Source organism: Anas acuta, chromosome Z (genome assembly GCF_963932015.1).
Source record: "Anas acuta chromosome Z, bAnaAcu1.1, whole genome shotgun sequence".
Lineage (NCBI taxonomy): Eukaryota > Metazoa > Chordata > Aves > Anseriformes > Anatidae > Anas > Anas acuta.
In genome coordinates, this window is record NC_089017.1 from 38,013,148 (window position 1) to 38,037,661 (window position 24,514).

The following is a 24,514-nucleotide window of genomic DNA, read 5'->3' on the forward strand; positions in this document are numbered from 1 at the left end:
CAAAAAAGCCTCCATCAGAGTGGCTTAGCAGCAAACTTGTCAATACATTTCCTCATGTCAGGCTAGAGGTTGGCACAGAAATTTACCAGCATCAAGAGATGATTTTATAAGAAGGGGATGAGACAACTATTTTCAGAAAGGAGAGTATTGTACTGTTCCATAAGAGAAGTTGGTAGGTCTTTTATAACAACAGTCCTGTTTTTGTTTTTCTTGGTCTTAAAAATAGTGAATATCATGTAATTTTTTTAACTTTAAAAAGAAAAAGAAAAAAAAAAGGAAGAAGAAGAAGAAGAAGAAGAAGAAGAAGAAGAAGAAGAAGAAGAAGGAGAAGAAGAAGAAGGAGAAGAAGAAGGAGAAGAAGAAGAAGGAGAAGAAGAAGGAGAAGAAGAAGAAGAAGAAGAAGAAGAAGGAGAAGGAGAAGGAGAAGGAGAAGGAGAAGGAGAAGGAGAAGGAGAAGGAGAAGGAGAAGGAGAAGGAGAAGGAGAAGGAGAAGGAGAAGGAGAAGGAGAAGGAGAAGGAGAAGGAGAAGGAGAAGGAGAAGGAGAAGGAGAAGGAGAAGGAGAAGGAGAAGGAGAAGGAGAAGGAGAAGGAGAAGGAGAAGGAGAAGGAGAAGGAGAAGGAGAAGGAGAAGGAGAAGGAGAAGGAGAAGGAGAAGGAGAAGGAGAAGAAGAAGAAGAAGGAGAAGAAGAAGAAGAAGAAGAAGAAGAAGAAGAAGAAGAAGAAGAAGAAGAAGAAGAAGGAGAAGAAGAAGAAGGAGAAGAAGAAGGAGAAGAAGAAGAAGGAGAAGAAGAAGGAGAAGAAGAAGAAGAAGAAGAAGAAGAAGGAGAAGAAGAAGGAGAAGAAGGAGAAGGAGAAGGAGAAGGAGAAGGAGAAGGAGAAGGAGAAGGAGAAGGAGAAGGAGAAGGAGAAGGAGAAGGAGAAGGAGAAGGAGAAGGAGAAGGAGAAGGAGAAGGAGAAGGAGAAGGAGAAGGAGAAGGAGAAGGAGAAGGAGAAGGAGAAGGAGAAGGAGAAGGAGAAGGAGAAGGAGAAGGAGAAGGAGAAGGAGAAGGAGAAGAAGAAGAAGAAGAAGGAGGAGAAGGAGAAGAAGAGGAAGAAGAAGAAGAAGAAGAAGAAGAAGAAGAAGAAGAAGAAGAAGAAGAAGAAGAAGAAGAAGAAGAAGAAGAAGAAGAAGAAGAAGAAGAAGAAGAAAAAAAGTGCTGCCATATTTTCAGATCAAGGAGATTAGAATTACCAAACTATTCACAGTATATTACAGTTTATTACCCATAACCTTAGTGGAAGAATTACCTCCATTTACCTCTGCAGTGCAGGACATCAGGATCTCTGAGTACTAAACCAATTGGTCAGAAACGATTGATTTCTGACCTTCTAGGTATCTACTAGTTTGACTGCTTATTTCTGCTCATGGCTGTTGTCTATGCTAGTGTGTGAAGAGGCACGTTCAGACACCATCTGTCGATTTGGAACAGGGTTACCATGTCCCTCCTGTGCCATCAGCATTAAGTGCAATCGTAGATGCAACATTTTCCCTTGGAGTAACAGTCTCTGTAAGGAGACGTGACTCCAGTTCAAATGAGAAACTAGCATGGCCATGTCAAGCATATCTGCATCATAGATTAAATGATTTCTATCCTGAGCAACAAACTACAGAGATTTCCTTCTCCAGGTTGGTTTACCATATATAGCCTATAAGGTAAGGAGTCAAAAATCATGTTCTGCCCCCACAATTTTGAGTGATACACATTCATGATATGTAGTCTGTTTGAATGGGTGACAACAAATAATGTCAATAGTAGTTAGTAATTTGTGATATCAACTGAAGTTGACCTGAAATGCTGCTACAGCTAAGTTTTCAGGACATTTTTGAACCTTTCAATCAGTATAACAAAGACTGGAGGGTTGTTTTCTTATTTTTATTTTTTAATGATTACACTAATTGCTGTAAAAGAGGATGCAGAATTTCATCAGCTCATCATGTCCTTCAGATCCTTACTATTTGGGCTCTTTTTAAAGTGGGAGAAAATTGTCAACCTGTTTTCAGATTTTTATTATGTTTGCAATTTCCACCTGTTGAACCCTTGTAATCAGAAAGACAAGCAAGTCTTCCATAGCAAAATATGTATGTGCGAACAGGCATAAGGAAAGTCAACTGGATTAACTGAGGGAGAAATGATTTCTGTGAACTGAGCAAGTCCATATATTTGATAAAAAGCTGAATGAATACCATTTGACACAACCAGCAAAAAGGAAAAGATGTTGCTGACATCTCATAGGTGAAAACACCATTTACATTTGCTCTCAGAAGGTGTCCAGAAGGCAGTTTAATGGTTACATGTAGAAACAATCAGCTGTCCCACCTGGCCATCTACAGAGTGACTCAGAAAAGTGATGGACAAAATAGAGTGAAATAGGGGTAGGAACTTACAGTGATCCAGACAGTAGGCAGCTCCCGTGAAGTCCTGTCAGAAAAAGAAAGAGTGCTTACTTGGACTTCAGCAGAAAATGGAAGTTCATGCCTTTTACTGCCTCCTCCACAAATGCTAGCTTTGTTTTGTAAATGAGGAGAATCCTTCCTTCTGCCCCCAGATGTGACTGCTTCATGATGAAAAGCGTGTAGTGCTACCCTTTGTAGCACACTGCAAATAATTGAAACATGGAGTTACCAGGAGCTCTGTGATTCATACCTCTGGCCATCAGACAGAAACTGACTACAGGCCAAGAGGCTGGGTTAAGTGCCTTGCTTCATTATTAGGTCACTTGCAAGGCCACTGAAACCCCGTATCTTTGAAACTTTGTGGGGGTATGAAAAGTGGCACATTGCAGTGTGAAGAGTGCTCATAGCAGAGTGACTGCACTTGTGAGGAGGCACCAGATGGACCCAAACATTAGGCTTTCAGGCTCTCATTTAATTCCTTACTTATTATGATTATGGTAGGTACAGTTAATATTTCCTTCCCTCTTTCATCCCCCTTCCCTTCCTCACGAAACAAAATGGTGTGCTAATTTTCTTGATCACAAGGTGGCAGGATTCAGCTTCACATTAAAGTTAATAAGCACTGATCATTGCTTGAAGCTGAGGAAAAAACGCTTCTATTATTCAGGAGTGCAAAATCAGCAATGATCAAATATCTGCATAAACCTCTGAACAGGTGGAACTCTGGAAATAATAAAAGCTGGGCTAGGACAATTACAGACTGCCTTGTGCTTTGAGGAAGTTCGGAGGAGCTGTGTGGAAGCTGAGTAAAGGATACAGGAACTTTGGGAAGAGGGACAAGTACATCTCCACATAAATAGCAGCCTGGCAGATGTTAAAGATTCAGTCTCATAAGCTTGCTCTGTATCATGGTATGACTGTATCTCCCTGACCACAGGTTCAGTTTGAATGCAAGAAAATGTTCATAGAGAAAGTTGCATTAGAATTATCATATTACTCTGGAAAACAAAGCATTTCTTATAAAATCCAGAGTTCCTATGAGCTCTCCCTCCTCTGACAGCAAGGAATCAACAAACAGTAAGCAAAATGTAAGCAGCTAAGATGCAAAGCTTCTATGCAGTTTTGGTGTTGGTATGTAAGATTGGTTTTTATGTATGCATGCCTTTGGTTGAGAAAAGATAATCTAGTACACACACAGGTCATGCCCTCACCTTTCCACAGGCTCTGTGCTACAATTACTTATTCTCCCACTGCAATAACAATACTCTCACATAGATTCTTTGAGTTGCAGCTCTTGCCTTTTTTCTACAGGTATATTCTTGCAATTTTCCAGATATTTACTGTAATTTCTATGTTATGATATACAAAGATATTTTGTATACACTGTATGAGTTAAGGTTTCAGGGTGACCAAACTCCATTTCAGGACGGTAATTTCAAGAAAACACTTTGAGTATTTCAGCATCTTCTGGTATTGCTTCTAACATGTTCAGATAAATGTGCTCTCATAACTTGAACTGTGGTAGCTAAAAATTGGACGAAGAAATGTGTATTGCAAGGGAATAGAATCTCTGCAAGGCTGTTAACTAGTTTTCACCTAGCAATGGCAAATTTGACTCTGCTTCACCTGCTCTGGGGAGACGCGCTCCTCACTGCTCTAAGCAGGCTCGATTGTTCGAGATTCCAGTGTTCTCCACAGTGATCCATTTATTACGCTTACCATATAAAAGTTTTCATAATGTCTAACATATATCTTCCTTGCAGTAAATCAAGTCTGTTAGTTTTTGTTCTGTCTCACAATGAAAAAAATCATCACCTATCCCTTTGCACAGCTCTTTACATATTTCAGGAGTGTTATTGCATCACCCTTCAATCTTTTGTGCACTGAACAAAGACAGTTCTTTCAATCCTAGCTCAGACTTTGTATTTGCTAGGCCTCTGACCATACTCTATAGCTTTGACATATTTAAAAATCTTTGTTCTAGTTTTAACACCTTTGAAATGATGTGTATTCACAGAACTACCAGAAAGCTAGTGAGGCTTAGTTGCACCTCTCCTTTAAGTAATAGTTCATAGGAAGTATTTAAGCATTTCTTTACTACTTTATTTACGCTGTGAGAAAAAGCATAGGAGAGTGGTGTTACCTTTATAAATAAAAACCTTAAAGTGGAAATAAAGTCACAATTTATAACATTAGTTCCTTGTGCAGCTCCCCTTTTTTCAATCTAGAATTAAAAGACTCCAAGCATCTAGCTGTGCTTAGAGAAAGAACTGCTCTTCCTCCCAGTAATGCAGGCCAGCCATGGTATTTCTAGGTGGAGCACTCCCTAGCTTTCACTGCGCTTACTTTCCATCTCTATTCCAGCCCACCAACCTATTTTGATAAAATGCTAAGTTGAGAGTGGGGAATATATATTTAATGAAATTTGATATTTTACCAGTGTGCTTTGACATCTGGTCATTTTCAATATTGTCACCCAGCAATCTATGTTGTTAAGTCCTAGCCCTTCTATGAAAGTATTACCACACAACCCAACAATGCTCTTGTGGAAATCCAAACCAACACCTTGTATAAACCAACACCTTGTATAACAGGTGTTAAGACTGTTTTCTGGTGTGTGCTATAGTATCATTTAACATTTATCCACAGCTTTACAAGTTCAAGGTCTTACCTACAGAACTTCACTCTTCCAATACTATTGAATGCAATAATGAGCCAGTTTGATCAAACTGCATGGTTTTATCTGAAACTTTGAGAACTTTTCAATTTCCTAGAATCTTAGAAAACAGACTTGAAATGTTTGTGAAGTAATAAGGTCCAAAAGATTTGGAAACTTTACTTCTGTCCTGCATTAGAGACCTTTCCCAAGCTTTTGTGAAAATGGAATCATATTGCCATTTGTGCCATTAATCTTTCTGCTCTCTTTTCCTCCTAAGTATTTTTCTCCAAATCTTTTAAAAACCCCATCCTACTGGGATTGTACCTAAAAGATTGTCCCTTGGAATGATCACCTTTCTTGCTATACTTCTATGAACATTTCTTGTTAGGAAAAAAAAGAAAAAAAAAGTCACTTTAAATTAATGGCTTTTTCTCCAGTGTTGTGTTACTTGTAGACACAAATGTTTTGTACTTGAGTAATATCTTTTATGGCCCTTTCATGTTTTTATGCCGCATTATGTGGCTATCTTATTGCCTGGGACTCTCTTGATTTTCCTCATGTTTTATTTAGAAATGACAGAATGCTGGACTTGGCAAGGAAGACATATATTCCAAATAGAATACACGTATTTATATAATAATCCTACATACATTTCTAATAAATTTGTCCTAAATATGGTAACATGATTGACAATATTTTCATTTATGTTTCTTTATCTAATTTTCACTCATTGCCCTATAGAGAGGCATGAATCAGAGTTACGGCTAGGTATGGCTATGATTTTGTTAGCAAGATGTTCTTTAAGAGCAAACCCAACCCTGCCTGTGACTATGAATGCAAGGCCTACGAATGTACCCTGTAAGAATTGGATTTTTTCTGTAGCCTGAGAAATGCAAAAAGAACGGAGTGTTCATTCAATTAATAAGTGCCATATCAAATTGATTCCTGAGCACTTTCTAAACAGTGTATTGACTACTTGTTCTGTACCTTTGTAACAAAAATTCTGTACCCGTTCTTTCTTGAATTCAGCAGTGGAGCTCTGAATTACTCATTTCGAAATACCAAGCTCGGGTAGTTTGATCAGAACGGGCCATCACCACCTTTGGATGTAATGGTACAGAGGCAAGTGAGCACTCTGCCAACACGAAGCGAGGTGTGCCTGTTATTTATCGGGACAGGAGGAACACCGCTTCAGACATGAGATCAGCATCGTTGTCATTTGGCCCAATTTCCCCCGCCACTCGCTCTGTAAACCTGCGGTGCACACGCGTGGGTCAGCCCTGCTCGAACACACCAAACCTCAGCTCCGACAGCTGGCCACCCCCAGCCGCCCCGGGGCGGTAGCACCGCGATGGGCTGCGGGGGACTCTGACTTTATCCATCCGTGCCCGTGTGCGGGGGGGATCGCGGTGCGCGCTGGCGGCCCCGGGGCGCTGCAGGGCGGCGGCGGGACGCGCGGTGGCGCCTGCGGAGCGCGCAGCGCCGGGCACTGCGGCGGGCTGCGGGGCACCGAAACCGCTGCCGAAAACCCGCAGCCGGGGGAAGGAGAGCGCAAGAACGGCTCTCCCGACCGCGGAGATGCTGCGGGATGGAGGAGGCTGTCTGGGGAAACAGCGGAGCGTCGTGGGGCCGCTCGTCCGCAGCCTCGCGGGGGTCTTAGAGTGGCCCCTTTTATCGCCCCACAGAGAGAGCTGCCGCCGTTCCCCGCCCCGGAGGGTATGCCCGGTGCCCCTCGGCGAGGTGTCCCCGTCCTGGGGCGTAAGGGGCCGCGGAGCGGAGCCCCGACGGCGCCCGGCGGAGCGGGGAGCCCGCACCGACGGCGGGGTGCTCCCCACCCGCGGGGGTGTGCGTGCGTGTGCACGAGTGTCCGTGTGCGTGTGTACGCGTGTGCGAGTCTCTGTTTATGTGCGTGCATGAGTGAAGGTTCAGGCGCAGACTGCCTATTGGTATCTAATCTTCGGGCACCCTCCCTTCTCTCCCTCCTCTCCTCCCCCCTCCTCCCTCCCTTGTCGCTTTTGTCTTTTTTTTTTTTTTTTTGGATTTCAGGCTCATTTTGTGGAGTTTCTGCCCCTCTCTGCGTCAGCCTCACGTCACTTTGCCGGCAGCTCCCCGGCTTGGGCTGGAGCAGGAGCCGGGGCTGCTTTATTATCAGCTGGAGGGGAGGAGGAGACGGTGCGTAAAGCGGCGAGCGCGGCGCCCCGAGCCCCGCCGCCGCCGCCGCCGCGGGCTGCGCCCTCCCTCCCCGCCCTCCCTCCCTCTTTCCCTCCCTCCCTCTCTCTTTCCCTCCCTCCCTCCCTCTCTCCATCCCTCCCGCGGGCAGCGGCCGCCCGAGTCCCCGCAGGTAGAAGCGCAGCCTCCGCCACCTGCCCCTGCCGCTCCGCGCGTTTTGCAGCATCATCGGGAGCCGCCGCGGGGACAGGCGGTGCCGCTGCCCGCCCGCGGGGCCGGGGCAGGTGCCGAGCCGTGCCGAGCCGTGCCCGCTCCCTCCCGAGTCCCGCCGACCCTCGCAGCCCCCGGTCGGGCACGGTGGCGGCTGCTGCTGCGGCGCGCCCATGTGAACCCCGACCGCGGGGTGCCGGCCCGCGGCGCGGAAGGCTGCGCACCCTCCGCAGCATCCCGAGGAGGCCGTCGGGCAGCGCCGGGGTGATGGGGGGAGGCACGGTGTCCTGGCGGCGGAGGCCGGGCCCCGGCCTGGCGAGGCTGTGGGGCTTGTGCTGCCTGGTGCTGGGCTGCTGGCGGGGCGCGCTGGGCTGCCCCGCGTCCTGCCGCTGCAGCTCCTGGCGGATCTGGTGCGCCGAGCCGGTGCCGGGCATCTCCTCCTTCCCCGTGCCGCAGCGGAGCGCCGAGGGCGACAATGTCACCGAGATGTGAGTACGGCACGGCCGGGATGGAAGGCTGCGGGCCGGGGGGATGGCGGGCAGCTTCCCTGCGGGGGAGCGCACTCGCTCCGCGGGCAACTGCGGGGGCCGGGAGCCTGGGAGCCCGGCTGTGATTTAGCCCCATCTCCGTGGGCTCGGCCTCACGGAGATGCCCTTGCGAGCCCGGCGGGATGACCCAGCCCGCCGGCCCCCGGTGGGGCTTCCCGGGAGCGCGGGGAGGGCGCGGGGGTCGCCGCCGACCGCGGAGCATCCGCGGGGTGGGCGCTGGGCTGCAGCCTCCGGCCCCTGCCTCACCTCTGCGGCGGCAGCGGGTTTTTAATTAATCCATCGATTTCAGTTTCGCGGCCACGGTTTATTCCTGCGGGCTTCGGTGGGTGGTTTTCACCCCCGTCACTGGTCTCTCCTCAATTCTTTTCAATTCCCTTTTCCAATTGAAAAAAAAAATAAAAAAGAAAAAGAAAAAGAGAAAGGTTGCAGCACATTCTAATGGAAGGGAAAGGGAGAGCAAACTATCTTCCCTGCCCTGGCCGTAGACATGCGAGCCTGCTTTGCCCTTCTCCATAAGGTGGCTGGAAGGAGAAAACACTGAGCCTGCAGGAGAATGAGAATTGTGCTCTCAGAGTGTTGGAGGATTAGGAAACCCTCACTATTAGCGAGGAAGGTGCAAAAAGTTTTTTTTTTTTTTTCTCTCACACCCGTGTTTTTTCCATCCTTGCTTGCCTGCAGCTGATAGTCGGTGAGGGAGTTGTGTAGCGATTCATGTTCAATCCTACATCCTTTCATAGCCTTGTCACTCTGTGGCATCCACATAGGTTGCTTGAGAAAAGGTGCAAAGACTTGCTGAGCAAAAATTTTGGCTACTGGGCATACAGATAATGGACCTGGACAGCCTTCTAAAGCTGTTTTGTCTATCTTCCCCAGCCCCTGCTGTTTCTGGATTGTTACCCACAACATTTCTATTGTAAAAAAATCCAGAATATTTTCCTCCAAATCCATACAGATTTCTCACTGTTTAATTTCTATTTCCTTTTCCTCTTTCATCTTTATTTAGAAACAATACAAAAATGCCATGAAATATTTTGTGATATTAGGTTAATTCTAGAACCTCTGGGCTATCTTTCTGCAGTTTGTTGTAGTCAGCCTGCTGCATTTCCCTGTGTGTGCCTGGCAAAAAATCTGGTGGCATTCATTTCTACTATTCATATACGGCCTACCTTTGGCAGATTTTTAGGACCTATGAGAATGGAACAACCTTTTTGAGTTGTTACGGCAGTTATTGTTTCAGATGTTTGTTTAATATTCTGTGGATTGCTTCATTAAAAAGAATTGCTTCAAGCTATGCATCTCTGCTCTTCTTCATAGGCTTTGCTAGCCTTATTATCTAGTACTTCCAATTTGGAGGTAATGCAGCAATTTCCCCCTAGAATTTAAACCGTTTAAAAGGCCAGAGGAATAAATGCATATGTAAATATGCACTCCAGCCACAATCAACTTAAAACATGTCTAGTCATTTTGGATTGGTGCTTTTCATTTTCATTCTGCCCTATGTTTTTGTCAGCATTGCTGTCTTTACAGTTCTTCTCAATTTCTACTGTATCATTCTGTGACATTGCATGTTGTTGTGTTTGGTGTTCTAAAAATAATTTTGAGTCATGGATTTCTCAGGAGATGTTCTTGCACATATTTAAGATGGTCTTTTCTAGCGTACTTTTGACATAAAACATGAAGGCCCTTTAATTAGTTTGCAGACATAAATTAAAAGTTGGACTGCAGTAACTGTCACATTATTTCATTGCAGGAACTTAGCAAGCATTGAGTATGTAAAGAAGCAGTTCTTTCATGGTATATAAAGATCGCGAAGACATGCTTTTAACACTGTACATCTTTCTTTATTCTATCTAAGAAACCAGTTTAAGAGGCTGAAGTTTTGCATTTTACTTAGGAAGCTTCAGGCCTGATTTTTCTTTTATGTGCTCTGTAGATACAGGAACACAATTCTGTTGGTCTCTGGTGGAATTACTCCTGGTATAAATGAGAGCGAGAAAAGCATAAGACACTTAATTTCTAGTAATTTATTCCCTTATATTTCCTGCATGCCTGTTGAGACCAATCCTTCATTTATTGCTTATGCCCTCCTCTTGACTGGAGAGGATCCTGTGATCTCAGACAAAACATCCACTGCCTCCAAGGGCACATGGGCTGAATAAAGATCTTCGCCTGCATTGTGTGTGGTGGGATTTCTGTGGTAACTGAACGGTCAGGGTGGGCATGCGGCAGCGGTGGTTGTTGGCTGCGGGCTGGGTGGATGGCACCGAGCAGGCAGGATGCGAGTGGGCAGCAAGGGTTTCCCCTTGGCTCTGAGAGGTGGGAGATAGCCAGTATGATGCTGGTGGGAGTAATAGACCTGCGGTCCCGTGCATAGGGCAGCCTCCACAGCCTGGTACATGGGAGCTTCCGCACTATTTTGGCCCACAATGTAAATGGTGGTTTAGAGCAAAATACGTCCTCTCTTCCCAGTCCAGCTACTACTTTATTTCTGGTTGGATCTGCATCCAAATCTACAGAAATTAGCAGAAAGACTTTCAGGGCACTTCTGCATTAGCCCTGTGAGGCCCAGCTGCTGAAACTTGGTGTGGGAGGGCATAGGAGTATTTCTGCCTGGTGCTTTTCTTAGTCATCTTCCTCACTCTTTCCCTTGCTTGTTATTTTGCACAGTTTTCTCATTCTGATGAATAAAGGCAGATTAAAAAAAATCCCTGTCTCTAGTGAGATTTTAGATTTGTCCAGTTGGTTAGGGTGCTGACATGGGCTGGCCTTGATCCGGAAAGCATGTGCCAGTGCTAAAATCGCTTATCGTAACAGAGCTCAATTGTAATAACTGTTTGGTACTAGTGATGCTATTAGAGATAAATGGAACTCCACGGCAAGGCCCTGCATTAAAGTCAGGGTTATCAGCCATTGAGGCTCACACTAAGAGCTAAGGAGCAAGAATGGTGAGAGCAAAATGAGTATATAAGCATTGTTAAATCCAGGCGTTATGGCAAATAAGTAGTTCTTAGTGAGATCACTTGAGCAAGAATATTAATAGGATAGTAAATGAGTCACTTCAAAAATGTTCAGGACTTTTTGTAAAAGGACTGGTCTAATACTTTCTCATTGAGTAAAATGTATTGCTAGTATATCCCTGTGTCTAAGACACTTCATAGACCTTGATTTCAAAGTGTTTTCTTGCACTGTTAGTATATTCCTGGCATAGTTTTTCAGCTCTGGTATCAAGTCATTAGTATGTTGACTTATGTTTATTCAGGTGAAGTGGGTTTGAAATTAATGAGTGTATTTCAGAAAGAACTACTTGCCAACAAATAGGTGACTTCTTAGCTCTTGCCTAGTAAAAGACAGAGGTGATTGTGTATTGCGTACGTTTCAAAACCACAAAGTAAATTACTAATGCAGTTATATAAAGCACTCTAGAATTGTTAATAAATAAGACAGGATAAGTAATTTATAGAGTAAATTATTTAACAAGTCATGTGAGCTTGTGCTAAAAAAAAGGCATGTTGAAATTCATATGAAGATCAGTGCTGTTGGTATTTTGGGTCTCTTTCATTTTAGATTTCTAGGCTGTTGTAGATTAAATATAGTGTAAAACTATCTTCAAGGCTTCTCACCCCCCAGCCCCTTCTTCTTCAAAGGAACTTTAGACTCTGCAGCAATACATGGCTTGGCTGGTTTGCAAAGCTATTTCTGGTGACTCGGAATTATATAGTAAAATACAACGCGTGAGGCTACAAATTATTACAGGGGGTAGGGGCAGTGGTGATATAAAAGCTCATTTTAAGAATTTGTCTTATTTATCTTTTTTTTTTTTTATTCTGTCGACTTTTAAAGATCTGGGTAGCAGGTTAAGGTACATTGACAGTAAGCATTAGATTTTTTTTTTTTTTTAATTATTATTATTTTTAATTTCCAGGCTTTAAAAATACTTCAGACATCACAAAACAAAGGATTTTGTATATGCTGGATGTTTTTGCTCCCAGTGATCTTCATTATGCTTTGTTTTAGTCCTCGTCCTTCCAGTTGTTAAGGACTGATGGGCTCCTTGGGGGCTGATAGGGGCTGTCTCCGGCAGGCTGGTGTGAACCAGCTTTTGCTGGAGGAATGCAGCATCCTTCAGGCGGTGCTCAGTGTTGTGTAGGAGTGGGCTGGCAAAACACTGCCTCTTGTTCTATGTCTTTGGTCACTTGAGTTTTGAGAGAGGGTTGGGATTTATATATGAAAATGAAGGCCTTTTGTAAGAATTTGAGGCTTTGGTGTTGGATATGTCATTTTCAATAAACTTGTGCTTCTTTTCCTACTAACAAGAAAACAGAGAGTTGGGCAGTCCACCCTGCAATATCTTTATGATGACTTTTTCTGGATTTCTCTTTTTTTTTTTTTTTTTTTTTTTTAATTCCAAAAGTGTAAGGGAGAAGGCAGCTTAGCAGGATTCCAGATCTCAAATCACAGTAAAATAAAAACTTTTACATAACTAAACAAAAGCCTTATTTCTCCATTTTGGATTTTGCTTTCAAGTAAGAGGGAAAAAAATGTTCTTTTTGTATTGCAGTTCCCTCTTCCCCCTATTTTTCATCTCTCACTGCAGCAATGTCTAACAACATGTCAGTGAAGGTGGCTAGCAGAATATCCTTGCCCAAGCTGGATGAGCGTAGCCGGTAATGACGAGTAATAAATGATGAAAAATGAAGCAGAGAACTCTAGAAACCCTAAAAACCCTCTCAGTGCTTATTGATGTTAAATGTATATTTAGCTTGTTAGGCCTGAAAAGCCTCTCTTTGAAAACTGTCCTTTAAAAAGTGGAGCACTGATTGTATTAATTCATCATTTATGTGCATTTCAAATGGAGAAATATATTCGTAGAGATTTGAAAGCCATATGCCTGTACTGCTCTGTTTCTGCACGCTGTGTTTGCTAAGATCTTTTTATACAAATGTATGTAGGCACAGAGCTGCTATTGAAATCAAATATATTGGGCATACACCTTAATTCAATTTTTGATTGTGAGTCTGTATTTTCAGAAACCACATAAAGCAAGCCAAGCTTAAACCCCACTGAAATATGTATACAGAGATATTGTTTCTTATATAGCTACTATTAACATAACATTGAAGAGCCATAATGCATTTACGGGAAAGGAGCCATGCCATGGAAATTCTGTTGTGAATATGCAATTTTTTAAAATTTTCCTGGAAGAAAACGACCTGCATTGAATGTTGATTATTGACAGAAGTTATAGCTGAAACTGTTAAACATATTTCATAGCAATTCAGCTGTTCTTGTTTCTGGCATGGGTTGTCATTGGTAGGATATGTTCTTGAAGATCAGGTTTCAGGTCAATATTTTTGGTTCCTAGTCAAGGCCTCAAGAAATGAGACTTTTTGCAGAACTAAGGTAAAGTAGAGCAAGACAAACCCAAGGCCAAAGGCATTTTTAGAGGCATTTTAAAAGATTGTAATCTTTAAACAGTGTGACTCGAACCAGCCTTTTGCTAAGCCTCCTGATCATGATCCAGCAGGGTCCTTCACTTGATGCCTTTTATTTTAGGGGAAAACTGAGGTTTGCTTTCTGAACTCATTAAAGTCAATGGCAAAACTTGACAGAGTTGGCATTTCACCAATGCAAAGTAGTTTAGAGGACATAACTAAGGCATGAAAATAACCAGTTCAAACATTTTCCTGCCTGACTTACTTTTGGAAGAGAAGGGGCCTGTTACTCCATTGCTTGATGTATGCTTGTCTGGGAGTTTTCTTGGCTCCCCTGAATTTTTCTACTGTGTGAAGACTAGATATGTTGAGTCAACAGGAAGTTGAGAATGAGTATTTTAGAGTTTTTTTTTTTTTTTTTCAAAACTGTACTAATTCCATACTGAACTGTACCTGCCCAGTACTTCCCCATGCAAAAGAGTGGCAACTACAGTAGCTTCAAAAGCTTATACCAGATCCACAGAAAATACATGGTCCACTATATACACCTGCCTGATGTTTAAATAAAAGAAGGACAATGCATTAATCAAAGTTAGCCCATTGCTGAAACATTAAAGCAGTGAAATGGTGACACATCTGGGCTTCCTATGGAAGAGTCCCATGATGAAGCTCTATTTGGGACCAGGCGAGTTATCTGTTTTACCGTGTGGTTTGACTGTTGGGACAAAAGAAATCTCCCAGTTTCAGATTTAAATGAATTTATTTTTACCTTTTTTGTTTCTGAACCATACATATAAAAATAATTAGGGCCATATTCAGCAGATACTCTGTGAAACGCATATTACACAATCAGATGCTGTATCCCACATGAAGCGTACATAGGACGTGACTTTTCCCATTCTTTTGCAACAACTGTCTGATTTTCTAAATGCCAGACAGCACAGCGAGCATGTGCGGATAAATCAAGTGCGCATACTGGGCATGTCAGACTTATGGGCATGCACTGGGAGACTTCACAGCATGTGCTGCAAGTGTCACGCACTGGACTTGCTCAGCATGTCTGGGACTGTCCCAGGCCTCAGCATTTAAAATCTGGCAACTCCTTGCAGACTGTGCAGCAAAGGCACTTAAAGCATCTGGCTTCTCTCCTGCCAGCAGCGGAGAGCCCGCTTCTTCCAGGAAGTGATTCAGGAGGCTAAATTAGATTCCTACTGTGAATTACCTGATGGAGGCCCCCTCTTCCACTCTCAGTAAGAAAACCTGGGGGACTTAGTTCAGTGAGGTGAGTGGAAATGCAAGAGCTTTCCTCCAGCGAGCAGTGTCAGGCTGTGGAGTGAGTTGTTTGGGTGGTCCAAGCAAACCTCTTCCGTAGAACACGTTGAGGCTGTCTCATCTCAAAGCAGAGCGTTGGTCAGAACCTGGGTCTTGCACATCAGTATCACAACTACTGTCCTGTGTGGCATACAGATGTGGATTTGCCTTGATTCTTCTTGTCTGAGTCGCCTTACTTGGTCTGCAGTGTTTAAATTTACTTCTGAGCCAGAGAGCAGGACAGCCTGTTTAGCTAAATGACCATGATCCTCGTTGATGCAGTGATATATCTGGGTCCTGCTCTCCTGAGTGTTCAGTGATGGCAGAAATGAGAGCCGCATGAACAGGTAGGGTTGAGGCAGCCCTTTCTCAGAGTGCTTTATGGTGCTTTATGGTGTCTTTTGAGAGACTGGGATCACGTTCCCTCAGGAAGAGGTAAGAATTGAACCGAGTACTCTTGGACCGTGGTGAATAGCTGTATTCAGTGTTTCTCACAAACCTGTGGTCCTCTACCTCACACAGAGAGGCTTTTATTTTTATTTTTATTTTTATTTTTATTTTTATTTTTATTTTTATTTTTATTTTTATTTTTATTTTTATTTTTATTTTTATTTTTATTTTTATTTTTATTTTTATTTTTAAATCAGTGGAAACCTATTTGGTGAATATGGGTCTAGTTTTGGAGGGTGAGATTCCATTTTATTTTGGGTAGGCAGGTGAACAGGCTATTGCTTATTTATCTCCTATTTCTCCCTCCAGACTTGCATCTGCCTAATTTCTAAAAACTGTTTTTGGAACTCATTATGCATACAGTGATCTTCACCTGGTAAACACAGTACAGTACTCTCCTGCTGGGAGCTGTTCTTTTGACTTCAGTGGGAGTAAGTAGTGTACTTAGGCTTACGCTGAAGTATTTTACAGTTGAAAGTGGAAGGAATTTAAGTATCTCTTCAATATTGTGTATTGCATACATACTGACATATGTACACAAAACTTCAAACTTTTCAGGTCAGATGCAAATAGATTTACAAACATTTTGATTTGGCACAAATCTCAAATTCTCAAATCTGCATCTGATTTTTTTTTTTTTTTGTTCAGCTCTGGACATCACTGCAGCACTGCAGATCCTCTGGACCATATTTATGTTCAGTAGCTGTCTTGTTGCCTGGAGCTTTTGTCATCTGGGGGACGTGGACTTAGGTGTCACAGCTGCGGAAATAGATACCACTTGTCTTGGAGATGGGAGTGAGTCGAAGGAAGATCATGTTGATCTTTCCTGCCCTGAACATTTTTCCCAACCCTCAATTCCTGTTTGCATGGAGATGGGGCACTTGTTCTGTCTGCTTTCTTGGTCTGGTTGTATGAGCAGTTTTTGCTGTTCATGCAAGGCTTGGTAGATAAGAGACCTACAAAATCGGAGATATCATTGAAATATCTGCCCAGTGTTGTGTAGTTGCACTTCATACATCCTGGGGATTGGTAAAGTTGCAAAAGGTATGTAAACTGAAGGAGTGCTGAAAAGTGTGTGCAGCTGTGTGGTTTGGTTACAAGAGCCATAAGGATAAACAGCTTGGTAGATGAGAAAAGTATTACTCTATTCTTAAACAGTGGCAGGGGCGAAAGCTGTGAAGGTAAATGAAGAATGCTGTGAAGTTAATAGTAGAGAAGAAGAAGGTGAGTATGTAGAAATGGTGAAATAGTTTGAAGACCACAATAGCAAAAAAACAAACAAACAAACAAAAAAACCCCATCACCTTCTGAAAGAGGTATATGCAGGGTGAGAGTATAGTTTAAAGGGAAAATAGTAGAGAAGCCATTCAAAGACTAGAAGTGATGTTAAAATGGAAAATTGTCACTTACAAAAGAGTAGACTTTCCTAAAGTATAGCAATAAAGATTACAGAATCATGTTCATGAATGCATTTTAAGTCAAGTTGATCTTACTTTTGAAAATGCAATATATATATGTCAAGCAGCAGAATGAAGAGAAATACAAATAGAAACCTGAAGGAAAGGCACAGAACATGGGTCTGCATGTACCGTTGCATGGGAGGATTTCCCCCAAATCATGTTGGCCAAGTACATGTACATGGAAGGTTATGGAGAAAATGACAGCAATGTGCTAGTCAGCATGAGTATTAGAAATACTTTGGATACTGACAAATGCTCAGAAAGTGTAAAAAACACATAATTATGCTAATATATTCAGTGAAAGTAAGAAACTACTTACATTAAGCGAAGAACAGGATTTCTCAAGTGAAGAGAAAGTGGTGTTTTTAGGAATGCTAATGGAAGAAGCTATAAATTCAGTAGATTGGCCAATTAAGTGAAGAGAAATGGACAGGACAGAGAACAGAATGAAAATAAATGTGATAACAGAAAGAGAAATAGGAAACCATAAATGTGGAATAGCAAAGAATACCCCTGGAAGATTGTGGCAGAGAAGTAATTTGAATGTTGTTGAAATGTTCTCTGTGAAATGCATTGGCTAAATACAAACAGTAAGATTGATGTTGATATACTGAAGGTGGCAACCTGTTTTGAGCTTACAAGAGGGAGGTAAACATCAAGTAAGTTGGTATAATGGAAATTCAGAAAGACAACCTGTATCCCTTTTGAAAGGGAAAAGGGGTTGCAGAGAAAAAGGATAGAGATTATAACCATATGTAGATTCTCAAAATTTAAAATCAGAGCAAGGACAATTTATTATTTTTTTTTTGTGGGGGTGGGGGGTTATGGAAAGGGGAATATTGTTTGAGATATCAGGAGTCAAAATTATTCAGCAAATTTAAAGCATTAACAGGATACAGGTGGATTTTCCGGAATAGATGGCTTCAAGTTCTGTAGTTTCACTTCATCAGTTGGAAGTACTACCTTTTGATCTGTATTTGGTGCAAGATGTATTGCACACAGCGAGTGGTACAATGGAAGGCATACAAGGTATGATCATATGTCTTGATGATCCGGTGAATATCAGAAAACACTGAACAGAATATGTGACATTTCAAGAGCCAGTACTTTAAAATTGAATAAATCTAAGTGTCAACCAGTGGAAAAATATATGTGGGAGGATAACTGACCTCAGAGGGAATTTTAGAGGGACTTTCTTGTGTTGAATTAAAAAGACTCAGGGAATATTTAACACGTCAAAACTTGAAGACAGGAAAAGGACCTGAACTGTCGTGAAGCAGACTGATTTATGTCAACAAGTACTTATCTAACTGAAGGATGTGCAACTCACTTAAGACATCCCTCCACAAAGTCACTGCCTGAGCTTGGATGCCTGGAAAGAAAAGAATTCAAAGGTTTTGACATCAACCAAAATGCTTTAATGTTTTCGTTCACCGAGAGAACTAAAAAGACACATCTAAAGGATGGTTAGGAGCAATCTTACTGTGCTGTTACGGAATGATGTTTTTCCATTTTCATTTTGCATCCAGGCCAGTAACAGCTACAGAGGTAGTGTGTACAAGTGCTGAAAAAGAGAGCAATTGTGTTACTATTCTTTGAAAAGTCACTACAGTAGGTGATTTTGTGGGAAAAAGAATTGCCACATATATTTTTTTGCATTTTGTTGTGGTTTAATCTGGCCAGCAGCTAAACACCACAGAGCTGTTTGCTCACCCTCCCCCCTCCCTCTCTGGAATGGGGGAGAGAAATGGGAAAGTGAAGCCTTCTTGAGAAGAAGACAGTTTATTAAGACAGAAAAATATTAATAAAAATAATAATAATAACAATAATGATGATAATAGTAGCACTACTAATAATGTGTATGAAACAAGTGATGCACAATGCAATTGCTCACCACCCACTGACTGATATGCAGCCTAACGCCGAGCAGCCAGGCCCCCCTACCCCAGCTAGCCACCCCTATATATTGTTTAGTGTGACACCATATGGTATGGAATACCCCTTTGGCCAGTTCGGGTCAGCTGTCCCGGGTCTGTCCCCTCCCAGCTCTTGCTGCACCCCCAGCCTGCCTGCTGGCAGGACAGAGTGAGAAGCTGAAATGTCCTTGGCTTAGTGTAAGCACTGCTCTGCAACAATTAAAACATCAGTATGTTATCAGCACTCTTCTCATCCTAATCCAAAACATAGCATCCTACCAGATACCAGGAGGAAAATTAACTCTGTCCTAACTAAAACCAGGACACATTTATATGTCCCTTCAAGATGTTTTTTCTGACTATCAAGTTAAAAAAGAAGAAAAAAAGAGCTTATTTACTCTTATGTGTGCTCTCTTTAGAGAACTAATAAAGAACCACATTCACTACTCTTCTTCTGTATGTTTATATAATGTGTTATTTTTAGTGTATGTTATAAAGGACCTGTATAGCAGTTTAAGCCTCTTCTTGACATTCTGCAGAGATGATTTCTTGTGCAGTAGGTAAAATGTACTTTGTAGATAAGTATAAAGTCAGTGATTAAGATATACTTTTTGATTTAATAGCTTATTGTCTGTCCAGCTTGATACTTCTTTCTGAGTATATCAACAAATAATAGCAGCATTTACAAAACATCTTTGCTAAGGATAAGCTAGACTGTAGCTGTCAACTGACCTCTGGAGAAATGTCAAAAATTGATGCCTTGGTGAAATATCAACCGTGTGAACTTCATGGAGCTCAGCAGGGAGGACAGGTCTCTGAATAGTGATCCTGATGGAGAAAATACTTAAATAAACTCTGCATTCATTTTGTGGAAAGTAGTTCTGAATGTGGAGCTTGTCAAGGGCATGAATCTTAAATCTGGATAGCTGCATGAAGTGTCTTGAGAGTTGGCTAGATCTGGTAGTCTGCTATTTGAAGAGAAGAAAACAAACACCTTGAAGCCAAACCAAAGATGTAAGTAAGCCCAAGGGTGCATTATGTTTCAGTTTCCTTGCCTCTAAATATAGTAACTGTTTCCTTAAACTCTGCATTGCAGACATATTTATTTATTTTTACTTTTGCCTTCATGTTTGCATTCTGTAAAGAGTGAACTAAGGCTGGCTGGTAAACTGTGGGGTTTCCACTTCCCAGGCAGTTGTAGTCATAAGCAAGAGTATGGATCTGCCCCTGCAGCACAAGAACCAGAATGAGAACACCAGTGTATTCTTCCTTTCTCCTACTTTAAGTTTGTGAAATGGCACTAATTGTTCAAGATGTCAGGGTTGGAGAAGCAATTCCCAATGACAACTGCTTGCTTCTTATTGGACACTACTGATTGGATAGTATCATAGTATTTTGGCATGTAGCCAATGTCTGAGTCCCTCTGTCTCCTGGCAGGTGGTGCAGCCACATGTCAAGGACAAGGAATTCTTGAAGCTAACTGTTCTCACTGACCTTTGCCATGAGACATCTAGTTCGGATCGCCCTGAACAGTGTGTTATCTGACTGTGGGATATGTGAAATGAAGAATTTGTGTGTATGCCTCTCAAAAAATGTGTGTTCCAGTGACTGCCAAAGAAGATCCCAGTGTTAATTCTGTCAGTTCTAGAGTGCCTGTTCTGTCATGTAGATAGGTACCTTCTTTAGGGCTACTAAGATGGTGAAGGGCCTAGATGGGAGACATATGAGGAGTGTCTGAGGTCCCTTGGTTTGCTCAGACCAGAGGAGAGGAGGTTGAGGGGAGGCCTCATGGCGGCCTGCAGCTCCCTCACAAGGGGAGCGGAGGGGCAGGCGCTGAGCTCTGCTCTCTGGGGACAGCGACAGGACCCGAGGGAACGGCATGGAGCTGGGACAGGGGAGGGTCAGGCCGGGGGTTAGGGAAAGGTTCTACGCACAGAGAGGGTGGTCAGGCACTGGGACAGGCTCCCCAGGGCAGTGGTCACAGCACCGAGCCTGCCAGAGTTTAAGAAGCATTTGGACTGTGCTGTTATTCATATGGTCTGAATATTTGGGTAGACCTGTGTTGCACCAAGAGTGGGACTTGATGGTCCTTATTGGTCCCTCCCAACTTGGGATATTCTATGATTCTATGATTTAGTTTTCTCTGCCAAACACTCTAGATGAGAGGAAAAATTACCCTAAAGGATGACTTAAGGAGCCTGGGATAGTCGCAATTGATTTTCCACTCTTTGTGGTATACAGGGTGACTCACAGAAACAAACAAACAAACAAACAACAACAAAAAACAAACAACAACAAAAACAACAGTACTTGCTCACAATTTGTCAGGAGACACCAAAGAGGCAAGGAGTTGGGCAGGTGTTTGTGTAACTGCTGAATTCTGGGTAAGGCCATGGTGGGCTAATCAGATGCTGTGCCTCTTTCCTGAGTCAGGACACACTTTTTCAGCTGTCAAAGTTCTGTTTCTTGACATTGGCCTAATGACATCTGGCATGGATAATACCAAATGAGGAGAGCAATACAGAATAAATAACAGTAATAAGATTGAGCCTGTATATCTGTAGAGAAATTTCTGCTTGTAGGTGTCTGTATTATACTCATTGCATGCTGTTAGAGTTTCCCTCCTAGGGGGAGCGTGGTCCTACATATAAAGATTTCTTGCTTGAGTAGAGATTATGTCATTGGTCCCTACATCTGTCTGAAACCTGGCATTCCTGATATGCAGCATTGTATAGCTTTATGCTTCATTTTCAAACTATGTGAGTTCACACCCCTCGAGCATTATTTTAAGTTTGGTTTCAGAGGGGCTGCAAATGAAACCCATTTGAATCTGCCAAGTTTCATCAAGTATTGTGTCAAGCTTACAAAATTTTGCATGATTTTGATGCATAACCATAAATCAGCCCAGGTGTGCTGAAAATGTCTGTAAGTTTTAGCTTGCCTTTTGATGAACTTGGTTTGACATTTGATTTTGTAAGAAAATACAGCACTTGGGAACTTTGCAGTGTTTAATTGTGGATGTCACATACAGCTCTCACAGTAGTGTAGACTAGGGACATAAGTGACCTGTCATTAAATGGTAACTGATCTGCTGGCAGTTCAGTGTCTGGAGTGTGCTGCCTTCTCCCTAAAGATTTAGTGAAAAAATATCTCAGCGTATAAAGTTTTCCCAAAGTTCAGAAACATTTAATTTGACTAGAGAATGTTTAATACTTTTCAAAACTTTTTTTTTTTTAATTTTTTTTTTTAATTTTTTTTCCCCAGCTGTGTGAACCAGAGGTAAACATATAATTGATTTATTTTTTAGAGTGTTAAGAAAATATGTTTCCCATAAAGGGAGCTTTCTGGCAACAGAAATACTTCTGAAGCTGAATTACAATGTTTGCTTGCATCTATGTTGTCAAGACTAGGGTGCAGTAACTTTTTCCAGCATGAACTTGTAGCTCCAAATGAAGTAGTGTACGTTAATGTACATTAGTAAAGAGGAAATAGGGTAAATTAGATAAGATAGGGATACAGAATTCTGCTGACTTTTTTTTTTTTTTTTTTTTTTTTTCAGGTTAAGGAAGAATGTTTTGAAAGACATTTGAAAGTTAGAGTGAGATACTTTTTTTGAGCTGCTAAAGCACAAAAGAAGCTCAGTTATTTTAAAATGCAGAATATGCTTTCTATTTTTGCTCTCATAGTTCAATTGCTTTCAGGTTGCTTTCCTGGCTTTGTACAAACTTAATCTATAGTCTTTCACATGTGTAAGGAGCAGAAAAGAAGACCACCCTATTAAAAAAGAACATGGAAGAGTTAACTCTTTCACAATGAAATTTTAAATTATCCTTTCAATAATGTTACAGAAACCGTGAAGCATGAGTGTGTGGCATTGTTCAATAGCTGTTGAAGTATGCTGAGATGAACATGTTATTATAGGTTGTAGTGTGCACTCAGTAGGTGTATGATTCTGAATGCCTGTATTAGAATTAATCAGTAGTTTACAAAGAGGAGATGAAATTGAAGGTCTAAAAACAAATACTGTTTACTGATGACTCACTGAAGGAGAGACAGAATGCTATAGCATAATCAAGTGAATACTATTGTAGACAGCTGAGGGTTTGGTTTGAGGTAGTAATTGGTATTTGTGAGCTGCTGTGTGTGATCTGATTGGGTGTTATCCAGCCACAATTTGGTGGCACTGCACTTTGCTGTGGTGCACAGGGGGAGCTTCCAAGCCCCTCATGTGACTTCAGCCAGCCATGAGTCAGGATGTTTTTCTTCTGTGCTACGATAAAACCTTCAGTTAAAGAACAGGGTGGATGTTCTTAAGGGCAGGCAGGCAAATTACATTTCTCAGTGTCGCCCACTGCAAGTCAGAGCTTTTAGAGTATTAATGTTTGATGATAAGTAACATCAAGGTAGAGTAGTTGTGAAGAAAGTAAAAATAGCATTCAGTTAGGGAAGAGGTTTTATTTCAAATCTGCCTCTAAATTAAACAGAAGAACAACTTCCTCTGAAAGTGTAGAACTAGTCACTGTACTTTTTTCTTTCTTACTGCCATGAAATAGTTGCACAAGCTTGACTTAAAATAGTCTTGTTAAGCAAGTAAGGAAGCATAAGGGAACCTGCTCATGGTAAATTACATCTGTCCATTCTTTCTGCAAGGATTTTCAACTGTATGAAATATTCTTTACTGTCATATTCTGGACTGAGAGTATTTTAACAAATGTATTGCATAGCAGCTATTGTTCTGAGCTAGTTACAATTAACTGGATAACCCAATGTTCTGCATTCCTACCTGAAGTGCAGTTATGGACAGCTGATGGTTCTTTTTGGTTCTTTCAGTTAGTGAGAAGGTGGCATCTTAAATCATTTACCACATTCACCATAAAGAGACTGCAACCATCTCAGAGTAAAGTATGGTTGTGTCTGTCTGCCCCCCCCCCCCCCTTCTTTTTTTTTTTGTTTTTTTAACTTTTAAGGGACATAATAAGAGAAAGATAGAAAAGACTATACATTTATGTTGCTTCTTCCTTCCAGATCTTTTTTTTCTTTTTTTTTTTTTAGATTCTGTGATTATGTTCAGATCTTTTTTTGGCGTAAGCTGTGTTGGTAGCTTCACTGACTTCAGCAGAGCTGAACTGTTTTACACTAGCTGAGGTTTACCACAGAATGCAATACACTAATATATTTTTATGTGACACTGTAAGTTGTATCAGAGTTCTGTAGCTCCTCCACTGTAGTGGGAGGTTCTGGGTAAATGTTTTTATGATTAAAATTGCGATGTCAGATTTCGATGTGTAATGACTGTGTTTAAGTAATGGATCTGGGTTATGGTGGTGTATGTCAGAACTCTTCCAATAGCTTAATCTTCAGGTAGTGCAACTGGTTTCTCGGTTCATTTTCTTTTACTTTTCTGAGTCCCTTTTCCCTGTGTTTGTCAGTTTCCCCTATTCCAGCTCATTTGTGTTTTTCCTATCGCTGTCTCACCAGGGTTCTTAGTGGTTGAACACTGAAGACAGGATGAAGAGACTATCTTTGTTGACTCTTGAATAGCTGCATTTTAGTGGGATAAGATCCAAGGGACAGAGAAGATGATAATTAAATAATGAGCTGTTCTTTGGGTCAGGTTCAGATGCATCAAGTTCATCCACATGCAGGACTCTTGGGTGGGATAGTCTTTAATAAACTACTTTGGTTGGCAAAATACGTGTATTTACCTACCAAAAAAAAATTTAAAAAAATTAATAAAGCCTAAGAGATCAGATTGCTTTTAAAATTCAAAGGGAGCATGTACTAAATTCAAAGTAAGTCATTGTCTTGTGATGGTTCTTACTCTTATCCTATGAAGATCTGCAGAGCTGTCAGTGTCATATGACACAGGGGTAATGTGTTTTGTCCAGTGTCATGCACTGGCTTTTTACTGCTTTTCTTTTCTCA

At 41.8% G+C, this 24,514-nt stretch overlaps 1 protein-coding gene across 7 annotated transcripts in view; it reads left to right on the plus strand.

Moving 5' to 3' along the window:
• Positions 1–7,149: 7,149 nt before the first annotated feature.
• The window catches only part of NTRK2 (neurotrophic receptor tyrosine kinase 2), a 201,750-nt gene continuing 184,385 nt past the window's right edge, over positions 7,150–24,514 (plus strand). Inside the window, exon 1 of one of the 7 annotated variants that reach the window (XM_068666489.1) lies at positions 7,150–7,960. In XM_068666489.1, the coding sequence (XP_068522590.1) occupies positions 7,740–7,960 (221 nt within the window). In that variant the 5' untranslated portion in view covers positions 7,150–7,739. The remainder of the gene's footprint in view (positions 7,961–24,514) is intronic. The other 6 variants (XM_068666491.1, XM_068666488.1, XM_068666490.1 and 3 more) reach the window with 6 other exon arrangements.